This window comes from Aptenodytes patagonicus, chromosome 18, assembly GCF_965638725.1.
Source record: "Aptenodytes patagonicus chromosome 18, bAptPat1.pri.cur, whole genome shotgun sequence".
NCBI classification, from domain to species: domain Eukaryota; kingdom Metazoa; phylum Chordata; class Aves; order Sphenisciformes; family Spheniscidae; genus Aptenodytes; species Aptenodytes patagonicus.
In genome coordinates this window covers 2,741,954-2,761,957 of record NC_134966.1, presented here as the reverse complement: position 1 = coordinate 2,761,957, position 20,004 = coordinate 2,741,954, and the positions used below count along the sequence as shown (strand labels likewise).

The following is a 20,004-nucleotide window of genomic DNA, read 5'->3' as shown; positions in this document are numbered from 1 at the left end:
GTGTGACACGCTGAGAGCAGCCCTCTCCTCTTTTGAGAGCCCCAAGTACAATTTCTATTCCCAGTGAAGCACAGCACCGCTCCAATCTCTTCTTCTGATCTTTTCCTTGCTTAAATCTTACACAGCCCAACACGAACTGACTTGAACTGAGCCAACAGCTAAACCCATTATTGGCTAAAACCTGGAGTTTAACTCAGGAGTGACCTGAACTTCTTGCTCCAGAGGGATGCTTTTAAAAGTCTACAGCTGATCACGAGAACCACCTACACATACACACCCACCCCTGTAGCCAGCTCTTGAAACCAAGACAACTTCTCCAACACTGACAGGATAAGAATATCCACTGGAAAAAACTGACCTATTTCCTCAATATTCCACCCTGAGATCACTGAGCAAATAACTTTATTTCATTTATTAATCAAAAAACAATGAAAGGTGATTTTCCTGACCACCAGCATACAGAAAAATGGAGGAGGAAGGAGACACAAAGCCTTATATTTATTTTCAGCCATCGATTTAGCTAATGCTGACCATGCCAGGAAGGAAAGATTTCTCATACGTATTTGAAGAACACTGTTTAAGTGGCCATGCTCCTTTGTGAGGATCAGGAAACTTTCAAAACCCTCTAGCTCACACTACAGGTTTGACGTGTGCCACATGTAGGAAGCAGGACTTCTTTCTCAGCCTAAGCTGCCAGACTTCCCCATGGCACAAAAGTGGCCTTCCCATGCAGCCAGGAGTTCATGAAAGGTAGACTCTGCCCCATTCATCCTCTAGCCACTGATGTTACTGAACTCATTTACAGAGGATCCCTTCCCTCCATCCCAATTCAGTCAGATCCTTCAGCACAGAGAAGATCCAAGATAGCTGAAGTTAAGCAAAGAGCCTAACCTTGGTGTCAAAAAGCATCTCCAGGTACCCAAATGCCAGGCACTGACCCTAGAGCTTGGGCTACCTATACAGAGACCTGGAACCACTCATCCGCCTGGTTCCAGCTTCCAGCACTGAAGCCTTGCCCTGGCCAGAACATCCCACACACCTTGTTAGTGGTTCAGCAAGAACAAAATGGAAGACCAACTTTCCATCTCCTCTAAGTTTTCCTGATGTTTTCAGAGAGTCCTGAGGAAGGCAATAGTCCCAAAGCACCCAAAAACCTTTGGGGCGAGTTGTGGATCCAAGGATGCGTGTGCAAATGTGACACTGTTGCTCCTGGCACTCAGGATTAGGTTACAATTAAAACTAGGTTGATTTTCTAAATCCTCATTCTTTTCAACAATCACAGCCAGGTTCTTATCATCTCAGATGAGCAGGCACTTTGCCATCAAAAGTTGGCCACTTGGGAACTGGGACACAGCAGCAGAAGCAACATTCGAGAAACAGAAGCCTGAGAAATCCCTCACACTCCTCCTCATCTAATCATGAGATAGCACTCAATACCACACAGAGGACATGGGTGTTTTGGGGGTTTTTGTTTTTAAATTGGGAATCATTAAGAAAATGAACATTAGAGCACTTCATAGCTGCAATTTTGTTTGTTGTTTTGGTTTTGAATTCCTAGCATTCATAAACAGCTATAATAGCAGCTAAGTATGCAATGTTTTCCACATATAGAGAAGAGCAAGCAGTCAAGCAGATGCCCACACTACATGATTGCTAGAGCAGGATGAGATATTAGGAGCAGATCACAAGGTCCAGAGTCCTCTTCCCACCTGCAGTCTCCCCGATTGCCTTTGCGTGGTACAGCTGGTCCCCTCACAAGAGACAATGTTTCCCTGCCACCAGCCTCCCTCTGAGGGCCATAAAAAGCTAAAAATGCTGTCTGGACTCTGGACTAATGATCTGCCTGGCTTTGATAAAGCCCTGGCTGTGATGAGAAAGCATACCTCCCTTTCACTTAGGATGGCCGCTTTTACTGTACAGCTGCCCAACTTCAGGGCCTGCAGGCCAGGGAGATGTAAGCACCCCCAGACGGTGTCCGACACCCCCCTCTTTGTGAACAAAAACCTTCAAAGAAGCATAAACAGGCACAAAACATGGAAATCTGAAGAAATGCTTTTATTTCCTCTCTCTTTGGAGAAAAGCTATTTGTCCGTGCCTCAACTTTCTGGCTTCTTGTTGCACGGTACCATCATTTATCAGTTCACATACCAGGTATTCAATACCTTGCAGTCACTTCTAATAAAGTAAGAGAGAAGCACGTCAATCTCATTATCTATTTGCCCTTGAGAAGTACTCTGACCTGAAACATTCAGTTTGCCACAACCAGAGTAGAGTCATGCTTCAAGGATAACTTCTGCCAGGTAAGGGCCGTCCCTACCTGCGGGTCCCGAGGGTCTGTGACCATCTGCAGCCTCCCTCTAAGCACAGCCCTGAGTCCTCCTCTGCTCAGGAAAGTGTCCTTCTAATTTAGCAGCCAGCCACACAATTATACACCCACCCGCTTAACTCGACCTGCCTCTACCCACCCCCACCCAAAATCAACACACAAAAGCCACTATAAGTAACAAAAAAAGACACAAGCCCTAATTAACACTCCAACGGGCTCAGCATGGCCTGGGACCCCCTTTGCTAGGTGAAACAAGCCCAGAGGGAAAGCAAGCTACAGTCCCAAGGAACCTGCTGCCCCACTGGGCAAAACCGGCTGTAACAGCGCATAAAAGGAAACAGGGACATTTGCCAAGGTGGGTTTAGAGCCCACAAATCCTTCTTCCCTGTCCAGCATCTTCTCCTTTGAAGGAAACTGCTTCTTCAGCTCCCCAAGAGCCCAGATGGCCAAGGGACAGAAAATAGAAGAAGTTCAAACTATTTTAGACTGTTCAAACTGAGATCTCACACGCCCTCTTCCCTTCCAGTTACTAACTACTCATTTTCTCTGCCTCAAATTTAGTTACTTGCCTTCCTCCATTACTGCTCCCATACACCACCCAGATCCCTAGTTAACACCTTGCATTGAGGAAAACAGGTAAATTCCCTTTGCTTTGTCCAATTCTTTTATCTGATTTAATTTCAGAAGGTACCCTTAGCTTTTCTGAGCCAGCAAGTATCCATCCATCATTGGAGCATAAAAGAAATTGCAAACAAGGATCAGATCCATTAAAATCTATAGAGGCTTTGCTCTTAGCATGACTCATGCACAATGCTAATAGCAATCAGCCTTAGTCCATCACCACCCATACTGTATAACCATGCAAAGAGGCTTACTCGTTTTCCTTGTGACAACTAATCAAGATGACGTTTGTCCCTCTTAAAGTATCCATTTTCCCAACTCCTGTTGCTGCTCAGCTTTGCTTTCTAGCACAGAAGTGCCAGAAGTTCCATATCAGAAAAACAGAGAAATCTGCATTTCCCTGCTCCCAGCCCCTTTTTTCCCCAGGTGTCTAGAACTAAAGCTTATATACAAAGCACTAAGCACACCGTCTAAAGTGGTGCTGGTGGGGCATCACTGGCAGGGCATCCAAGGGTTTTCATTTGATTTTAATTTTGCTTTTCAAATTACATTCTGTGGTTATTCGTGGGTGGGAAGATTGAGGTGTTTTGGGGAGTACACCAGAGCCAGTCACATAGGACCCAGTAATTCAGACATCCTGGTCTAAGGGCTCTTGAATGCGCAGGAACATGCATGTGGAGGAAAAAAAAATGCTAGAGACTATAGGCATCTGTGTATATTTGACAGCTTTAAGAATCCCAGCCCTCAACCAGACATTCACTTCTCAAACACTTTTGTGGTCACATCTCACCCCACACCCTGTCTAGGAGGTACGTCCACCTCGAATTGAAAGATCAGATGTCCATAGCCTGCTGCGCAGACCAGGCTGGATGGTTCCTATGCCTCCCCCTTTGACAGACATCACTGCAACCAGGGCTGCCGCTGCTCCTCATACACTGCACCAGGAATAGCATCTCAGACTGCCCACATACTAAGATGATCCTGGTAACTAGCAAAGCTAACAACAAGGATGAACAGGTCTTTATTATCCTACTAAATGAGTTACCTTCCAAATTATTAGCATCACCAGGAGCTAGGAGCACATTTCTCAGTCATCCAGACAATCAAGATAATTCTAGCTTTTGTAATTTGTTCCCGACAGCCTGAGACATCAGTAACAGCACAGAGACTTTGTGCACATCATTTGGCAGCTCCAGGCCTGGCACACGTTGCCTCTGCCAGTCCCACCCAGAGATCCAGGCAGCTGATCCAACTGGCTCAAGAAGCTACCAGGACTCTTCGAGAGTGTTTAATCCAGGCTGATTGAAAGCCAAAAAAATTAACTCTGCTCATAAGGGACAGAGCACGATCCTTTCAGGTGCTCCATTTATTTATACCACTCTTTAACAACTCTTGGTGCTGGACAAACGCTGCACACAGTTTTAGTCACTGCCTCCAAGAGGATATGATAGAACTAGGAAAGGACCAGAGCAACAGCATAGGTCAGCGGCGCACAGAAAAGCTCTCAGGTCAAGGGAGGTTAGGCAGCATAAATCTCTGACCGGGGAAATGCTGGAGATTCATGAAACCATAAGCATGCAGAAAAAGGAATGATTATTCTCCAGATCTTGCGATACAAAATCTAGAAGGAACCAGTGGAAATCTCAGGTAGCTAGTGATGAAAAAAGGGAGAAGCAGTACTTTTTCTTGTGATATGTAATTAAACCATGAACCCATTACCCAGGATACGATGAAACCAAAAATATGAACAGGCTCCAAAACACAACTAAGGAGAACTACCCCCTTGGACCACACAGTTTAAAAGCCATCGGACCCATATTTTTGTCAAAAATCCCTAGATATCTGAATTTTGGGAATCAGGAAGATAAGGATCATTTTATCCATGTCTTGTTCTCCATTCTTCCCCCTAGCAGCCACCCTATTACATCAGCTCCAGCTAGAGAAGATGTTTGCAGTTTAACCCAGTACAGCAGTTCTTTGGACTATTGCATCCAAAGCCCAGGACACCAGGAGAAATCATCCCATGAACTCCAACAGGAACGGGTCTGAACCCTCAAGGCCCTGAATCCAGGCTCATAGCTCCATCCACTGCCATCTGAGGGGTTTAGATGTAGGGAGGACTTTGTTCCCAAGGCAGCTGTGGATACCTGAGGATTCCACCCCATGACAGGCTGCAGCAATAGAGTAAAAAGTCCCTTTGCTCCTCCCTTGGGAAAAGTGCGTAAGATCATATAGTCCCAGGCCAGTTGAGAAATTGAGGTTTTGTGTGATTTAGAGCTGCTAATGGGTGATGTCATCACCAGAGTGAATGCAAACCCATAAAAATGTGAAAATAAAATGAGCAGGAGCTATAAAATATACATGTCTCTCTCCACGATAGCAACAGGCACATCACAGCAAGGCAGCTTTCCTCGATACTCATCTACAACTGGAAGTGTTTACAAGAAATAACTAAGAAAAATTACAGAGGAAACAAAATCTTTCAAGGAGCAGCAATCTATTATTTTCCCAGGCCTTTATTAACAGCAAATCAGCATGCTTCCTTGAAAGTAAATGAGAAAAAGACACCACAGCACTGCTGTAGAATGAAACTGGGGGAGTGTTTTCTAGAAAACCAAACCAAGCCATTTTGGACCACTATCTGTTAGACTCCAGTTAACTCAATAGGATATTGATCCTGGCTGCATATAACATAGCCCTCATTTATTTTCTGATTAACAAGTTCTACTGTCTGATTTTGACAAACAAAATATCCATCATTGCAGGCAAATTAAAAAAAATACGTATTTATCAAATAATCCCAGTGTGCAGGCGTTGGGTAGCAAAAAAGGGGGTTAGAAAAAACAGGTAGAAGGGGTTACCGCCTGATCACTGTAATATTTACATAAGGGTAAGTTCAATAAATGCAGAGCCTTCCCCCACAGCCTCCTCCAAAACACACCCAGACACTGGCTGGCCTTCTGCCTGTGGAAACAGCTAACAAGAGCAAAGCTGCTCTTTGCCTTTATGGGTTTTAGCTAAAAGCTGAAAATGAGATCAGATTTTCTGACATTCACCATTTACCTTAATAAAAATGTGCACTCAACAGGATTAGCAGGTATACAACTCTGCGTGTGGTATCATGAAATGCATTTTCATGATCTTTCATGCTTACACAGAAAAAAAGAGAAATTAAAATCCCTCTATAATATTGAAGATCAATGTGAAACTGAGCTTAGGAACTGAACGCTGATCACTGCCTGGGAGACACGAAGGAACATTTTCAAGTAGAAATCTTGCACATATGGAAAGGAAAGCTTTTGACAGAGTAGTAAAATGATATTTCAAAAACTGATGTCCTACCTATCTATATTTCTAAGAACAAATTAAGTTTAGCACTGTCCTTTTTTATTATTCTCTAATAAATTACAGAACCTGCTTGATCATCTTCTGAAACACACAGATCTCAGACCACTTTCCACAGAAACAAAAATTAAGGTCCCACTTGTGTCACCACCTCGCGGCCCCTCCCTGGAGAAACAGCCGGGTTTGTCAGTAGTAAACATTCTTCCTCGGCAACCTGCCTTTAAAGTCTCGATGCAGAAGTGCCAGGATGATGTCTGTCTCCAATGAAAGGCCTTGCTCAGACTTCCCCTTGTTAGCCGAGCTAGGGCAGGCAATGGGCAGATGAAAGGGTTTCTGGCCAGTGAAGGAAGCTCAAGGAAGAGGAACAACACAGGAGTGAGCTAAGAACATAATAAGGATCTAGGAAAATCACAGCAAAACACAACAGGCTACCGAGAAAACACTAATTCAATCCCCTGTGTGAAGCTGCAGATCTTTCAATGTTATTTCTCTACTATAGGTCCCTCCACCTCATCACTGGATTTGGAAATACAGCCCCAGATTCAGGAAAGCATTTATCTAAGCAAGCACATGAGTAACCCTGTTATTTTCGGTAGGCTCCCCAGACACCAAAAATTGGGCACGAGCTCAAGCGCCTTGCTAAATCCAGCCCTCGAATTACAGGATTAGAGGTCTGTGGATTTCCTCAGTGGAGATGACTCTTGGACTTAATATTGATCGGTTTACACTTTGCCTTCCCTGCACTGCCTGCCTGGTGGGAAGTCCATGTACAAGACAATTTCAACACAGCCCAGCTAGTATCACCATTGGAAACCAGCAGCTTTGACGTTAACAGAATTGTACTTCAAAAGAATATGCACGTTCGCAGATGGCAACAGGGTTCCTTATTACAGCTGTCTAATCAAGCCGATATTCCACAATTATGCTCAGAGATCAAACAGCGCTGCCAACAGCACTCACAATAACACCGGCACCAGTAAGATGCCGATGTCACGCCTATAGCATCGCACATTCGGTTGCGATTCCACAAGCACGGCACGCACGCACAATGTTTCAGATACTGTCGCAAAACTTTGAACATCTCAGTCACATCTAGGCAGTTTTAAAAAAATAATCTGTTTTGATTCTTGGCCTGTGTTTATGAAAACACAAATCTAAAACATGCCTAAAGAAATAGCGATATGGCTGTAATTCAGGAAAGCTTTTATGTATAACCTTAAGTACAGAACCACTGGAGTCAGCTGAATTCAAACGTGTACTTGAATGCTTTGCTGAAGGATAAATTAAACCACACGCCAAAGTCCTTTCCAGAATCAGGGTCTGATTTTTTTTTTTTTAAACACACAAAAGGGCATAGTGCTAACTAGGAATCAGAACGTACCATCGGTGCGAATAATTGTAGCATCTGTGCTAGTTCTCTTTTCATCCTGGTACCCCCTATGCTTCCAAGTATGTAAATCTGCTTCTCCTTGTGGCTCCACTGAAGTTTCTATTGACTAAATACCCAGCCCCAGCAGCAGGAGAATCAAGCTCTGCATATTTATTTTCTTCCTCTCAATACATAAAGAATTCCCTTTGGCCTCTCAATTGCTATATCACATGGTACACTGAATGCAAATAGAATTACAGTGATAATGTATCTAATGAATATGCTATGTATGCAAGCATTCTCCTAACAGCATCCTACTCTACACCACTAACCAGACCAAAGAATATATATGTTCATCACACACAGTAGTAGAGAAAGTGCGTAAAATGAGTGCATATTAGTAACAAGAGCCAGACTGCAGTCTTCTAGGGGAAAAACTAACTGAAGTCCTTCCAAGGTGAAGGCTGCAAGATCAGGACCTCACGCAGACCTTTGGAACATTTCCTTTGGAGCTTTAAAGCACTATTTGTAGACCGTAAGTGTAGCTTAATGTTTATGTTTTCATTATCCACTAGTGTTACGCTACATTTATATAAATAGATATAGAAACTGTTGCAACGTATAACAAAAATACTGTAAGGATTTCCAAGAAAGAAATTGGTGATATCATTTCAAACCAGGGTACAAAATGCACAGGTAACATTTTCAGCTCCATCCTTTGTAAGACATGCACCCTCTTTGAATTATTTTTGGAAAAGTTGTTTTATAGCAGACCAAATTCATTCCTGCAGAAGCTTCACTGATTTCAGAGTTGTCATAGCTTAAAAATGGGATGCATTTAATTTGTTAGCTCACTCCATGTTGACTTTTAAAGTCATCCTGTAATGTCAGAAGATAGATTGATTTAAATCAGGTTCAAGTACCTCGTGGCAATTAGAACCTGCAAAGTCCAAGAAGTGTCAGTAAGCATCTGGATAAGATACATGTCAGCATATATACAAATAAATATCCTCAAAACCTCTTTTTAGTTGGTTCAAACAATGCTTTGAAAGTTCAGCACAATAGCCATTATTTAAAGACAGTAAGGTCAGAAATGCAGGGGTTTTTAGTACTGTTTCACTAAAATCACTCCCAACCCACAGTTAAATAACAACACAAATCAAAGCAAGGGTCCCCCTTTAACTTAGGGCAAGAGGAGGTCACTTACCCTGTGAGGACCACGACAAAATCCATCACGTTCCAGCCGTTTCGGAGGTAAGAGCCTTTATGAAAAACAAACCCCAGAGCGATGATTTTTATACCAGCTTCAAAACAAAATATTCCAATAAAGTACGGCTCAGTGTCATCCTGAAAAAGAATAAAAATCAAAGGTGTCAAGGAGATACCTGTGCTCCTGCACTGATAGCAAGAGTCATATAAACAACTAGGTGCACCAACTCCACGCCCTTTTCAGCTCTCTGAACAGAGTTGAAACCAAAAGGTTTAGGTTCACTGGAACTAAGCACAGAGAAGAATTTCATTATTATTTCTCTGAATGTAAATTTGTTTTTTTCAGATTGGCAATTCTATTTGCCTCGATCCTGATTGTTTCACCCCACACTTTCTACTTTTACTCAATATTCGGGAGGGAATTTTAATACTGAAGTTTTGCTCTAAGGGTATATTTAAACTTGAGATCACATATTTCTGACATGGAAGAAAACATGTGTTTTAGAATTCATCCAGGAAACTGAACCAAGAAGATATCTTGGGGAGTAACAGTCAGCACAGCAAGCTTGCAAACACTTGCAGGAAATTATTTATCATTTATTCCATCAGTTCTTCCTTCACTCTTTCTCCTCCATTTTCTCAGTTTCCACAGCTGCGGTCTCATTTATTTTCCTTTCACTGTGTATCTGATTCAGAGAGAAATCCCCATTCCCTTCCATTAGCAGCAGCAGGAAGGTTTGTGTCTCAGGCCCGTGGTGCAGACTAAAGCATACCATGGGATCACAGCTTCATGTCCTAGCTCACTAGAGAGAAAAATCAAGCTTAGTCTCCACAGTTTTACTAAACCATCTTTTTCACTATGGCACCGGATCCCTCAGTGCTATACTTTATTGACAAGGGTTTCAACACAAACTCAATACCAAATGGAAGCATTCACGTTTGGAATGAAAACGTGGGCAAGAAATGGGAACAACGCAAGAGGTGAAAGCAACGGACATCAATTTCAAGAACATATTAATTAGCTTTGGCACCTGTAACCAATTTCCAAATGTGCCTTAGATCCCTGATTTCAGCTGCAGTCAATGGAAGTAAAGCAGCCCTATCCAAAAGGAAGCAAACTCCCAAATTAAGAGATTAGAAATCTTTGTTCCACTGGCTTTGGCATTTCTGACCATCAGAGCCAGAGCGTTGCGCTGCTGTTTGATGCACAGTTGTTTACATTTTGCAATTCTATTAATAACAAAAGGTGATTTCAGTTCTTTTTTACAGAAAGAACATGAAAGTCATGTCCTGTGGCCACAGAACAAAGAAAGAAGCAGTTTTGATACAAGAATTTATTTTATAAGCACGGCAACTCTTGCTCAACTCTGACCCAGCACTGGCACACAGACCCATGCTTTAGGCATGGTACTTGTTACAGAAAGCCAGGTTTTTCACACCTAGAAGACCAATATATCGCATACCCCCTCCCAGAGAGGCTTACACACTTAGCACATCGATATATAGCCAACTCAGCAAGTCAACCACAAAGCACTAATCACTGAAGACGCCTCCAAGCTGTTGGAAATTACTACTTCTGGACAGGCTTTTTTCCATCAGTGGCTGAATTAAAGTTTTGTTTCCTACAAAGCAGCACCCCACATCCCTACACACCTCAGTGACCCCAGCTCCTCCATATATATCATCTTTCACCCTGCCATCTCTGCTCCCCTCCACCTTTCCTAACCTCACAGCCCCAGCAGCTCCACCTCCCATTCCCCTACGGCCAGGCGAGATGACCAGTCACCTGCAGATCACACACACGTACGCTGACTGGCCGGGCAGCAAAACAGAGCAAGTGACTGTTGAGCTCACACTGTAGGCCTTTCGCTGAAATGGAAGGGAAACAAACTCAGAACTGGCTTCTCCTCCAGCCAAGGAGCTGTTTCTACAGACGGCAACGCCTCCAAGCCCTCTGCCCCTCCACAGAGCCTTACTGACACTGCTCAGAGGATACAGAAGCTATCACTGACAGACTAAGAAACTCCAGCTACCCATCTCAGTGCTATTTACCCACAGAGGAACAAGACAAGGCCATCAGACCTTTTATAACTTTCAACAGAAATTCTACAATAAGACTCTTCTTCCAGCAGTTTCTCCACAGCAAGAGCTAGAGGCATCCCAGGACTCCAACCCAGTACAGAAAAGAGGGAAGAAAGAAGAGGGGGTCAGAAATCATCATATGTGATGTCAGGAGAAGTCACCTTACTGCTCCTCCACTTTCCTTTATGCACACAGGAGCACTCTAACAGCCCAGTCTGCCAGCTCTTCAACCCCACAAGACCTTCTAGTTCAACAAGTATACAAAATCATTGCAGACAAAGGCCTCCTAGCCCATTCTATATTTCCATCCAGAAACTACTAGCATGCCTCTAAAAATAGCTCTTCTAACACACATTAAAAAAAACCCTTTACCCACATCCACTCCCCCTCATTACTCCCTCACTTCCTGGAAGCCTTATATCTACTCTGCTACCAGTCAGTTGCTCAATCTAGGTCAGGTGCCTGGCGATTACAGCTCCCAGCTTTAAAGAGACAGGTTTCAGGTACTCAAGGGTTTGATAGAATATGCTCTTCCCAAAGCTAGGACTACACAGAGCTCTTAGGAAGTGGGTCAAAGAAGTTCTTGTCAGCTTCTAGGGAAGCAGGAAGGCTCACAGATGGGCTTGGGTATTTATTACAAAGAAAAATTGTCATTTATAGGGTTGGCAGTGAGCAGCTGGGGAAATAAGAGGGGATAGAAAGAGGGTCTTTTCTAAAGCCTGTCTAAATTTACACTAATTTAGCAAAAGAATCAGGACAGTAACAACAGGATGAAAAATAAAATTTATGCCCCATTAGGTAGTGGGGCCTACTGCTGAAAAAAAGGATTCACGTGACTGTGTGTGATGGAAGGAGCTGGAGGGCAAGGACATGGGTGACATGCCCTGTGCAGCTCTGATATGGCACTGCTGTCGGCTCAGAAATCCAGCTGCCAGGGCATCCTGCAGCCCCCTTCAGACAGGAGGCTGTGTTGCTGCTTGGGTTCAAGAGCGGGAAAGCAGGTGATAATGAGTATAAGTTGTGCGTGCTTGGAAGAAGGGCGGAGAATTTGGGCAGCAGCCAGAGCTGTGCCAGCAGGTTGTTTGTTGTGGACACAGCAAAGCTTGAGACTGGGCCAAACACACACTTAATATGTTTCAGATCAGAAACAACTTCTGAGTCTGGAAAGTCATTACTATTCCTAGTCCGTGTCCTAGCGTCTTTCCTTGGCCTTTGGATGTGACAGCCTTGATAGATTTGGGTGTGTAAGGCTTTGTTCATGCAGAGGTTGATATGAACAGCTCACATATGATTGCACGAAGTGCCTGTGAATAGGATAAAGAATTAAATCCATTAGTAAAGTGCAAGAGTTATCATGCTGAATATCTGAGAAAGCAGTTGTATTCTGCCCTCACATCAAAACCACCCAGGGGAGCCGAACACTCAGAGCTGTACAGAGACATGCAGATGCTCATCCTACAGACCCGCTGGTGTCTTCAAACAGGGTGTGCCCCAGCACGGGGCAAAAAATCCATTTTCTGTCCTGCAAATTCTGATATCGTCTCTGTCAGGCTGGGACAAATCCATGGTCTATTGAAGCTTCTCATGAAAAACTGAGGAATTAGGAAGGAGACAGGGAGAGAATGACCATGCCTCAGCCTATACAGCCAAGAGCATCATGAGCAAGGCATCCACCTGCAAGGCCATTCAGGGCTCAGATGTGAAGCTCACACTCCCACATTTGGAGGTCTCATCACCAGGCTCTGGACCACTCAGTACAACTCCCTCAGCATCTTTTCAGTTGCCATCACTCCAGCGTGCGCAAACAATGCAATATTTGTTGGGACAGAGAGAGACTGACTCTACAATCTATTGGCTAAGGCACTCAGCTGAGATGGACAGTAGCAAGTTTGTAGCATCTCCGTTCCAGTGGATAATTACTGATGTGAAGTAAACACTTCCAGAAGCCAAAGCATGCGAGACCCCCAGCTCAGAGCAGGCAAGAGCCTAGGGGGTAGGTCATTCTCCCGCTAGTGGAAGAATTAGCTTATTTCTCTTGTCTGAAGAGCAAGGACTTGAAGCCAGTGCTCTACTTCACCACTAAATGCTTTGACCACCAGACTGGTGTTTTTTCAGAGCCCTGGTTTTGACAAGAATTTCCATCCTAGAGCCAAGTAATGCTTTTCTGTGCTACAAACTACATACAGAAAATGGACAGAGAAAGATGACTTATAACTCAGCCATTCCAATTCTTGAAATATTGCATATATTGTGACAACACTTGCTCTTCCCATGTGCTTAATTAACCCTGCTTGACAAGTAACATGAGTGCAGAAAACAGCCAAGTGAGATTACACTGCAGGTTCATATCTCGGCTCTCTAGGGAGATACATAGAGGAAAATTTTGATCAGAGGAGAAAAATCATGAAGATGTTCCTATGGACTCCTCCCTCTTTTTCTCAGCTTTAACAAACAGACAATCTCAAGATTTTTGTCTTTGTATCTGTGGCACAAAGTATTCGGGCAGCTTTGGTTTTCCTTCAACAGCTCTGCCTACATCTCCCAGTCAAAAAATGCTTGTGATATGCATCTCATATCCTTAAGATCTGATTAACTCTTCAGTGATGAGACCTCACTCCAATTTGGAGATTTTAATGAACCCAGGAGAAGGAAAGGTATATCCATAAATCATTAACCAAAAAAGGCCAATTCCATTCTTGCCAAAGGCAGTAATAAAGCACCTGCTGTTCTGCATGGACTTATAATTTGGCTCAAAAAACCCATAAATGTATGGGAATGTTTGCCCACTCTGGTTTAGCATGGATTCGTAATGTTTTCAATGAAAGAGCTTACAGTTTGTGGAAGCAGCAGGAGCATTCTAAGGAGGTTTCACTTTGAAAACCAGAAGACAGTTTTTCTTATTCGCAATGCTTAATCTTTCCAGCATATGTTGAAAACAGAAAATATTTCATGACTTGTAAAGATTCTCAGTGTTATTCTATGATAAAGCCCTTTGTACTTCAGAGTTACAAATGTGCAATATTTAAAATGGCTACAGAGTATCTGGATCAAAGACAGTGCTGCAAAACGGTGTTTGGGACAAAAATCAGGAGTCAATTCTTCCCACATCACCAAAGCAGAGCCAACGAGGTGGAGACTGTGCATTTAACTCATTCAGTTATTTTACACTGTTCGGTGTTAATGCCAGTGCCCCCTTTTGGGATGATTTGGGCAGGAACTAAAGGGGTGTGTGCAGTAGTGGGTGCTGTAAGATGGAATTAATACAATGGGGGAACAGACCAACAAAAAGCCTCTGGGATCCCCTTACAAATCTAGGGATATAGAGGAACATAGCAACTATGTGCTAACGATACCCACTGCTGCTTAAAATAACATATCGCCAAATGGTTACCAAGCCAGAACATCCACAAAACTACTTTTCCCCTTCACTAGTCCATACGTTCATAACTATGGAAGGCATTTCCCCAGCTCAATCATTACCCTGGGTCTAAACCTGCGCTTTGCTCACAAACCCAGGCTTGCCTTGCTAGCCGATCCCAAAACATACAAAGGCATGGCAGAAAGATCAACATACATCTACGTTCTTAATTTTCTCCTCATCTCTTCTTAAGAAATAATTCAAACAGAAAGAGACTAAGCAAACACAGTGTAAGTGGGCAGCCAGCATCAGCGGATACATTTCCAAACAGGCAGTATCAACTAGCTGACCCTGAAGCTCTTTCTAGGTCTATCACTTATACACTTTTTCCTGTTTCTGAAGAATGAGATTGTGAGAGTTGACCACCGGTATGGATCAACCTTGGAAACTGTAGCAACCGACGTTCAGAGGCTCTAGCTTTTGGCAGCAAGCCTAACTCTGTCTTTGTTTGCATAATTTAATATCTACATGTAAAACACATACGGAGCCATATTTATTTATCCTTTGAGTATGCACCAGGATTAATGCATTTAGGCATGAAAGATGTTCCGGATCATTAACAGCAGGAGAAAAAATCAAACCAAATATTTCCCATTTTTCCTACAGTGATGATAAATGGAAGAATGATTTTGAAGCTATTCTTATATTTTCTTTTGAAATAAGATAATTTGGCTCATTACCATAAAGCCTGCAGGTAAATTATTTTCCTCTGTAAGTTGGTTTCTTTTTTTGGAAGGGAAGTATAATCATCTAAACCCAAAGTTTGCTTTGTAGGGTCCTTGATATGTGCTGTAGCAAGAAGATAGTTGAAAGACATACGAACCTAAAAGGTTACTCTGTTCTACCACTTCCTGGGAAAATATCACAGAAGTTCATTTGATTCTACAGATAATTCTGAGCATTTGGCAGTCCCTTCCTGCCTTGGTTTACAGACAACCTACGTTTGCTGCTCTTCTGATCATACTGTAAGGTCCATCTCTCCTCCTGCGATTGGGAAGGGCTGGCTAGAGTGATGAAGCATTCTTGTGAAGATGGGATCGGGAGGTTAGAGTTATACTTGTTGTCACGGACTTATTTTTTCTGATTGTCAGATCAATGGCCCTTTGTTTACATGTGGATCTTCAAAACAGATACAAGCCCTCGCAACACTGGGTGGCTGACTGCTTTTTGTATTAGACCAGAAACACAAAATGTAAATAAATGAACACAACTCACCAATCTCTCTGACATAGGTGTCTTGTCTCCATCTGGCAAATGTTGTTCCAGAGCCAGCACAATACAATTGGCTATGATTGTAGCTAAAATCATGTATTCAAATGGAGTGGGGACCAGAAGTTAAAGAAGACACTAGACAACACAAGGAGAACCTCATCCAAACCCCGTTTCTACCTAAACAGTTACATTAGTGAGCATTCCAAGATCTCTCATCTTTTTTGAAGACATTTAGTGTCCTTGACTTCCTCAGTTCTTCCTGGGGTGCCTTTGGAAGAAAAGTAGGAAATTGGCTCTCTTCTTTGAGAGAGTCGGTGACTTACACAGAATCTGAGCTGCTCAAGGAATTTGGGAGCAAGAAAGCAAAAGGTTCAAAGGAAACAAAAAGCTATTAATAATTATTATTTTTAAATTAGATTGATAAGCTAAATTGCCCCAAAATAGATTATACAGCTGAATGCCATCTGCTGAACTGTTCTTCAGAATTTCCCTGTCATGTAACCTGAGCGCATAGTGTAAATAAGCGATGGGCTAGAAAAGTTCGATTTAGAGCGTCTACGCAGGTCCTAAACACGAATTACTGCTAGACTGCAATGCCCGCTCCCGGTGAGCATGAAATCATCAGCGCCCTGGCGGGGCGTGCGAGGGAAGAGATCTCACGGGAAAGAAGGCAAACCCGGCACTAGGTTCCCCCTTGCCTCTCGCCGTCGTCTCTAGCCCTGAGCCGTGCCGAGCCCCTGCTCTCCCAGGGCGGAGCCGCCCCGCGGGCAGCACGGGGGCCCCGGGGCGGGCGACAGCTCCGCTCAGCACCGCGGGGAGCGCCGCTCAGCACCGCGGGGAGCGCCGCTCAGCACCGCGGACGGCGCCGCTCAGCACCGCGGACGGCGCCGCTCAGCACCGCGGACAGCGTCCTGCCCCGCCCGCCCGGGCGGCACCGCCGGCTCCGCGCCCGGGCCCCGGCCGGCACCTCGCCCCGCAGCTGCGGCGTGGGGGAAAGGCTGGTGGCTCTGCTGAACCCGCTGACGCCGCAGCGCTGTGGGTCCCCTCCCCACACTTCACGATGAAGGCGCAGACGAGTCGCCCAAGAGACGGGAGAGGGACAGACTGCGTCTAGCCTCGCAGGAAATGCGATGCTCCGACTGCCACCGGAGCTTTGGAGCTTGTTTATTCAGACTTGAATGCAGGGAAGGAGAAATGGATGAGGAAGTACAGCAATCCCTGTGATTTTATAATATGGACAGAAAGATCAATACGTGTGTGTGTGTGTGTGTGCGTGTGTGTTCAGGGGGAAGGGAAGTGCGTTCACTCTACGGGTGTATTTTTTTCCTGTGAGCCCTTCAGGAAGTGAAAACTGGGGAAGCCTGAAGGGGAGCTGGCCTCTGTGGCAACTGAAAGTGTTGCTAGGAGGCTGGGAGGAGGCCTTGCTGTTAGCTGAGGATTAATAGGCGTGTGATATCAAATGAAAAGAAAACAACCAGCTCCCTTGAGATCACCAGTGTAATGCACTCCTGTACACACACATGCGCGCGTGCGTGTGTGCACACACACTGTATCTACTCCCGGGCAACCTCAAATAGTCTGCTTCCCTTTACTCATGGCTTCCAGCCCCACTGTGTGCATCGTTACAAGCAAAGCCCCCTTCTGAGGAAGACCTCTGCAGCTCACTTGGCCTGGGAGCTGTTTCTGAGACAGAAAGCATCTGCCCCTTTCACAATACAGCAGCTGATCCTTCTCTCCACTTACTGCCTCCCTCTGCCACAAAGCTTTTCTTTTTTATTTTTCTTTTTTTTTAGTACAGCCTAAGCTTAGGCTATGCACCTAATCAAAGTGACAAGATTCATGTTGATTCTAATGGATTCGGGAGGTGATGTACTAAAAACCTAGCTGCAATGATTGTATTAATGGGATTCGCAAGGTACCTCAGCTATCAATGTCCCTACTATCAATGCAGCTTTAATGCTAAGGTGTCACCATTTTTATCCCATGTTTCTTCTCCTATTCAGAGTGAGAAAGAAGAGTTGAAAGGCTCTGAGATCAAAATAAGAATCAGGATTCATTAGCATGAATCTCACAGAACCCTTTGAATTTGGCTTAAATTGTAGGAAATATAAATCTATGCAACTGTGTATATCTCACACCTAAACACACACCGAAATGCACCTAAACACACACCGAAATGCACGTATGTCTTACACACACCCCCGGCATAGTCAAAAGCACACTCCACCGTTCCCACAGAAGCAGTTTCCTATGATACCCAGCTACACGGCTGTACATTATGTCGGACACACGGACCCAAGGCACACACACCCATTACACACACTGGATCACACACGCACGTCTACATTAGCACCAGACACTCATCCTTAGCTGACTGGGGGGGGGGTCTGTTTTCCCCCAGTCTCCCTCTCCCCCTCCCCACCTTCCCCACCGTGCCCACACACCCTCCCTGAAAGGATATGGCCATTCTGTTATTCTCTTGGCGTATTTCCGTATAACATTATCTTCACTGAAGATGAAGAGGGATCTGTTGACTGTGAAGCAGTTCTGTTTGACAGGGATGGGGTTGTAGAGAGCCATAGTCCTGGCCCTCTGAGCCATTGACTGCTTATACATCCTTTGGCCGGCTTGGGGGCCACCTTGCCGGCTGCTCCCTCTTCCAGCCCCGGCCGGCCCTCCACCTCCATAGCGGGTTGGCAGATCATCCCCAAACCGAGCCATTCTCTCAGTGCACGGAGCCGGGCGCTACAATCCAAACTGGCAGCCGAGGCGAGAGGAAGACGCATCACAGCGCGCAGCACTTCTCCCTCCGGGGGCTTCAGTTGCGGGATCGGGATTGATCGCAGCAAAATATGTAGATATATTTAAAAAAAAAAAAAAAAAAAAAAATCCCGTTCCCGTCCTCCACCCCCTCCTCTTCCCCGCCGCTGTGGCTGCCCGGGAGTAGGAGGAAGGCGCCGGGGCTCCGCTCACCTCCCCGCACAGGTGCCGTCTCTCCGGCCCGACCTCATGGCCGGGGCGGCGGGGGGGATGGCCGGCAGGGCGGGCGGGCGGGCGGGCGCGGTACCTTCCGCGGTGGCCGGCGGGGCGCTGGGCTGGGAAGGGGCTGCGCTGCTGCCGTGCCCGCCGCGGGAGCGCTCCGCCGTGCCCAGCCCAGCCCAGCCCAGCCCAGCCCGGCCCCGGCTCCGGCTCCGGCCCGGCCCCGCCGCATGTGATGCCCGGAGCCAATCGGCCGCCGCGGCTCCGCCCGTTCCAGTCACCGGCACCGGGAGGCGGGCAGGGATGGAGGGAGGGAAGGATGGAGCCGGCCCGGCCCGGTCGCCGCCGCCCGCCCCGATAAATACGGCGGAGCCGCGGCCACTCCCCGGGGCCGCGGGGAAGGAGGGACCGAGCCCCGAGCCCCCCCCCCCCCCCCCGCCCCCTGCGCAGGGCTCCGCGGGCGCGCAAAGCCCCGGCCGGGGGGTGCCGCCGTCTGGGGGGTCGGGGGGAGAACAGGCGAGGCGTCCCCCGCGCCTGCGCGCCGCTGCCCAGATGTGCGCTGCCCAGATGTGCATTGCCCAGCTGCTGCACCCATGGGTGCCCCCAGCCGCGGCGGGGGGCTCCGGGGGCGCGGGCTGCGCTGGGTATCGGAGCTCCCGTCACCCCCGGCTGTGCCATCGGGAGCCCCGGGGAAGGCTGGGGGCAATGGCGGGGGGGGAGTGCAGTGTGAAATGGGGGCGCAAGGGGGGGGGGGGAGACTGGGGGTGCGGGGCAATGGGGGGGGTGCTCATTTCAGACCCAGCCCCTGGGACCGTGGGGCCGGTGGGCACCGCCGTGGCAGGGACAGATGCGGCTGGAGGGAGGGATGCAACTCCCACACCAGCACACGCGGGTAAGGTGGTGCAGGGCTGTGTGCGCACAGGCTGGTCTGAAACAGAGCGCTGCGCCCTTCTGGACAACTTATTTTGTCTCTCCTTGGTTTGAGTGACTCCTGCAGAGCACTGGATACCTTTAATCCCATATTTATGGACGAAATCCTTTAATCCTGTTTATCCCAACACCCTCTGTTGCTCCCATCCACCACAAGTCAGAAAGCTAACTCCTCCTTGTTCCTGGAGCGCCTCACGTCAACAGTCACTGCAGTAGCTGGTGAGGATATGCTTTTGCATTCAGGCTAAATCTGGGATACAAACTATTAACTTTTAGAAGGGACCCTCCAGAGAAGACAGGGCTGTCAACAGGGGGACATTTTCACTTCCCCCACAGTAAGGAAACCCTGGACTCTGCTGCTAATGTGTTTTTTGCCTTAGTCATCCAAGCTGTTTCAGTTCAAAACCAACCCACCAACCAGGCAAGTCTGTAGCAATAACATCTGCTGGCTTCAGGAGACAGCAAGAGGGCTGGCAACATCCACAAATGGCACAAATAAAGGCTGGCAATAGC

At 46.2% G+C, this 20,004-nt stretch overlaps 1 protein-coding gene across 1 annotated transcript in view; it reads right to left on the bottom strand.

Annotated features, from left to right (window-relative positions):
• Window positions 1-18,442, bottom strand: part of CACNA1B (calcium voltage-gated channel subunit alpha1 B) — a 308,891-nt gene extending 290,449 nt beyond the window's left edge. The window contains exons 1-3 of the mRNA XM_076355414.1: window positions 18,044-18,442; window positions 15,586-15,691; window positions 8,869-9,008 (exon numbers count right to left, since the gene is read on the bottom strand). Of these exons, the coding sequence (XP_076211529.1) occupies window positions 8,869-9,008; window positions 15,586-15,691; window positions 18,044-18,303 (506 nt within the window). The 5' untranslated portion in view covers window positions 18,304-18,442. The remainder of the gene's footprint in view (window positions 1-8,868; window positions 9,009-15,585; window positions 15,692-18,043) is intronic.
• Between the last annotated feature and the right edge of the window lie 1,562 nt (window positions 18,443-20,004).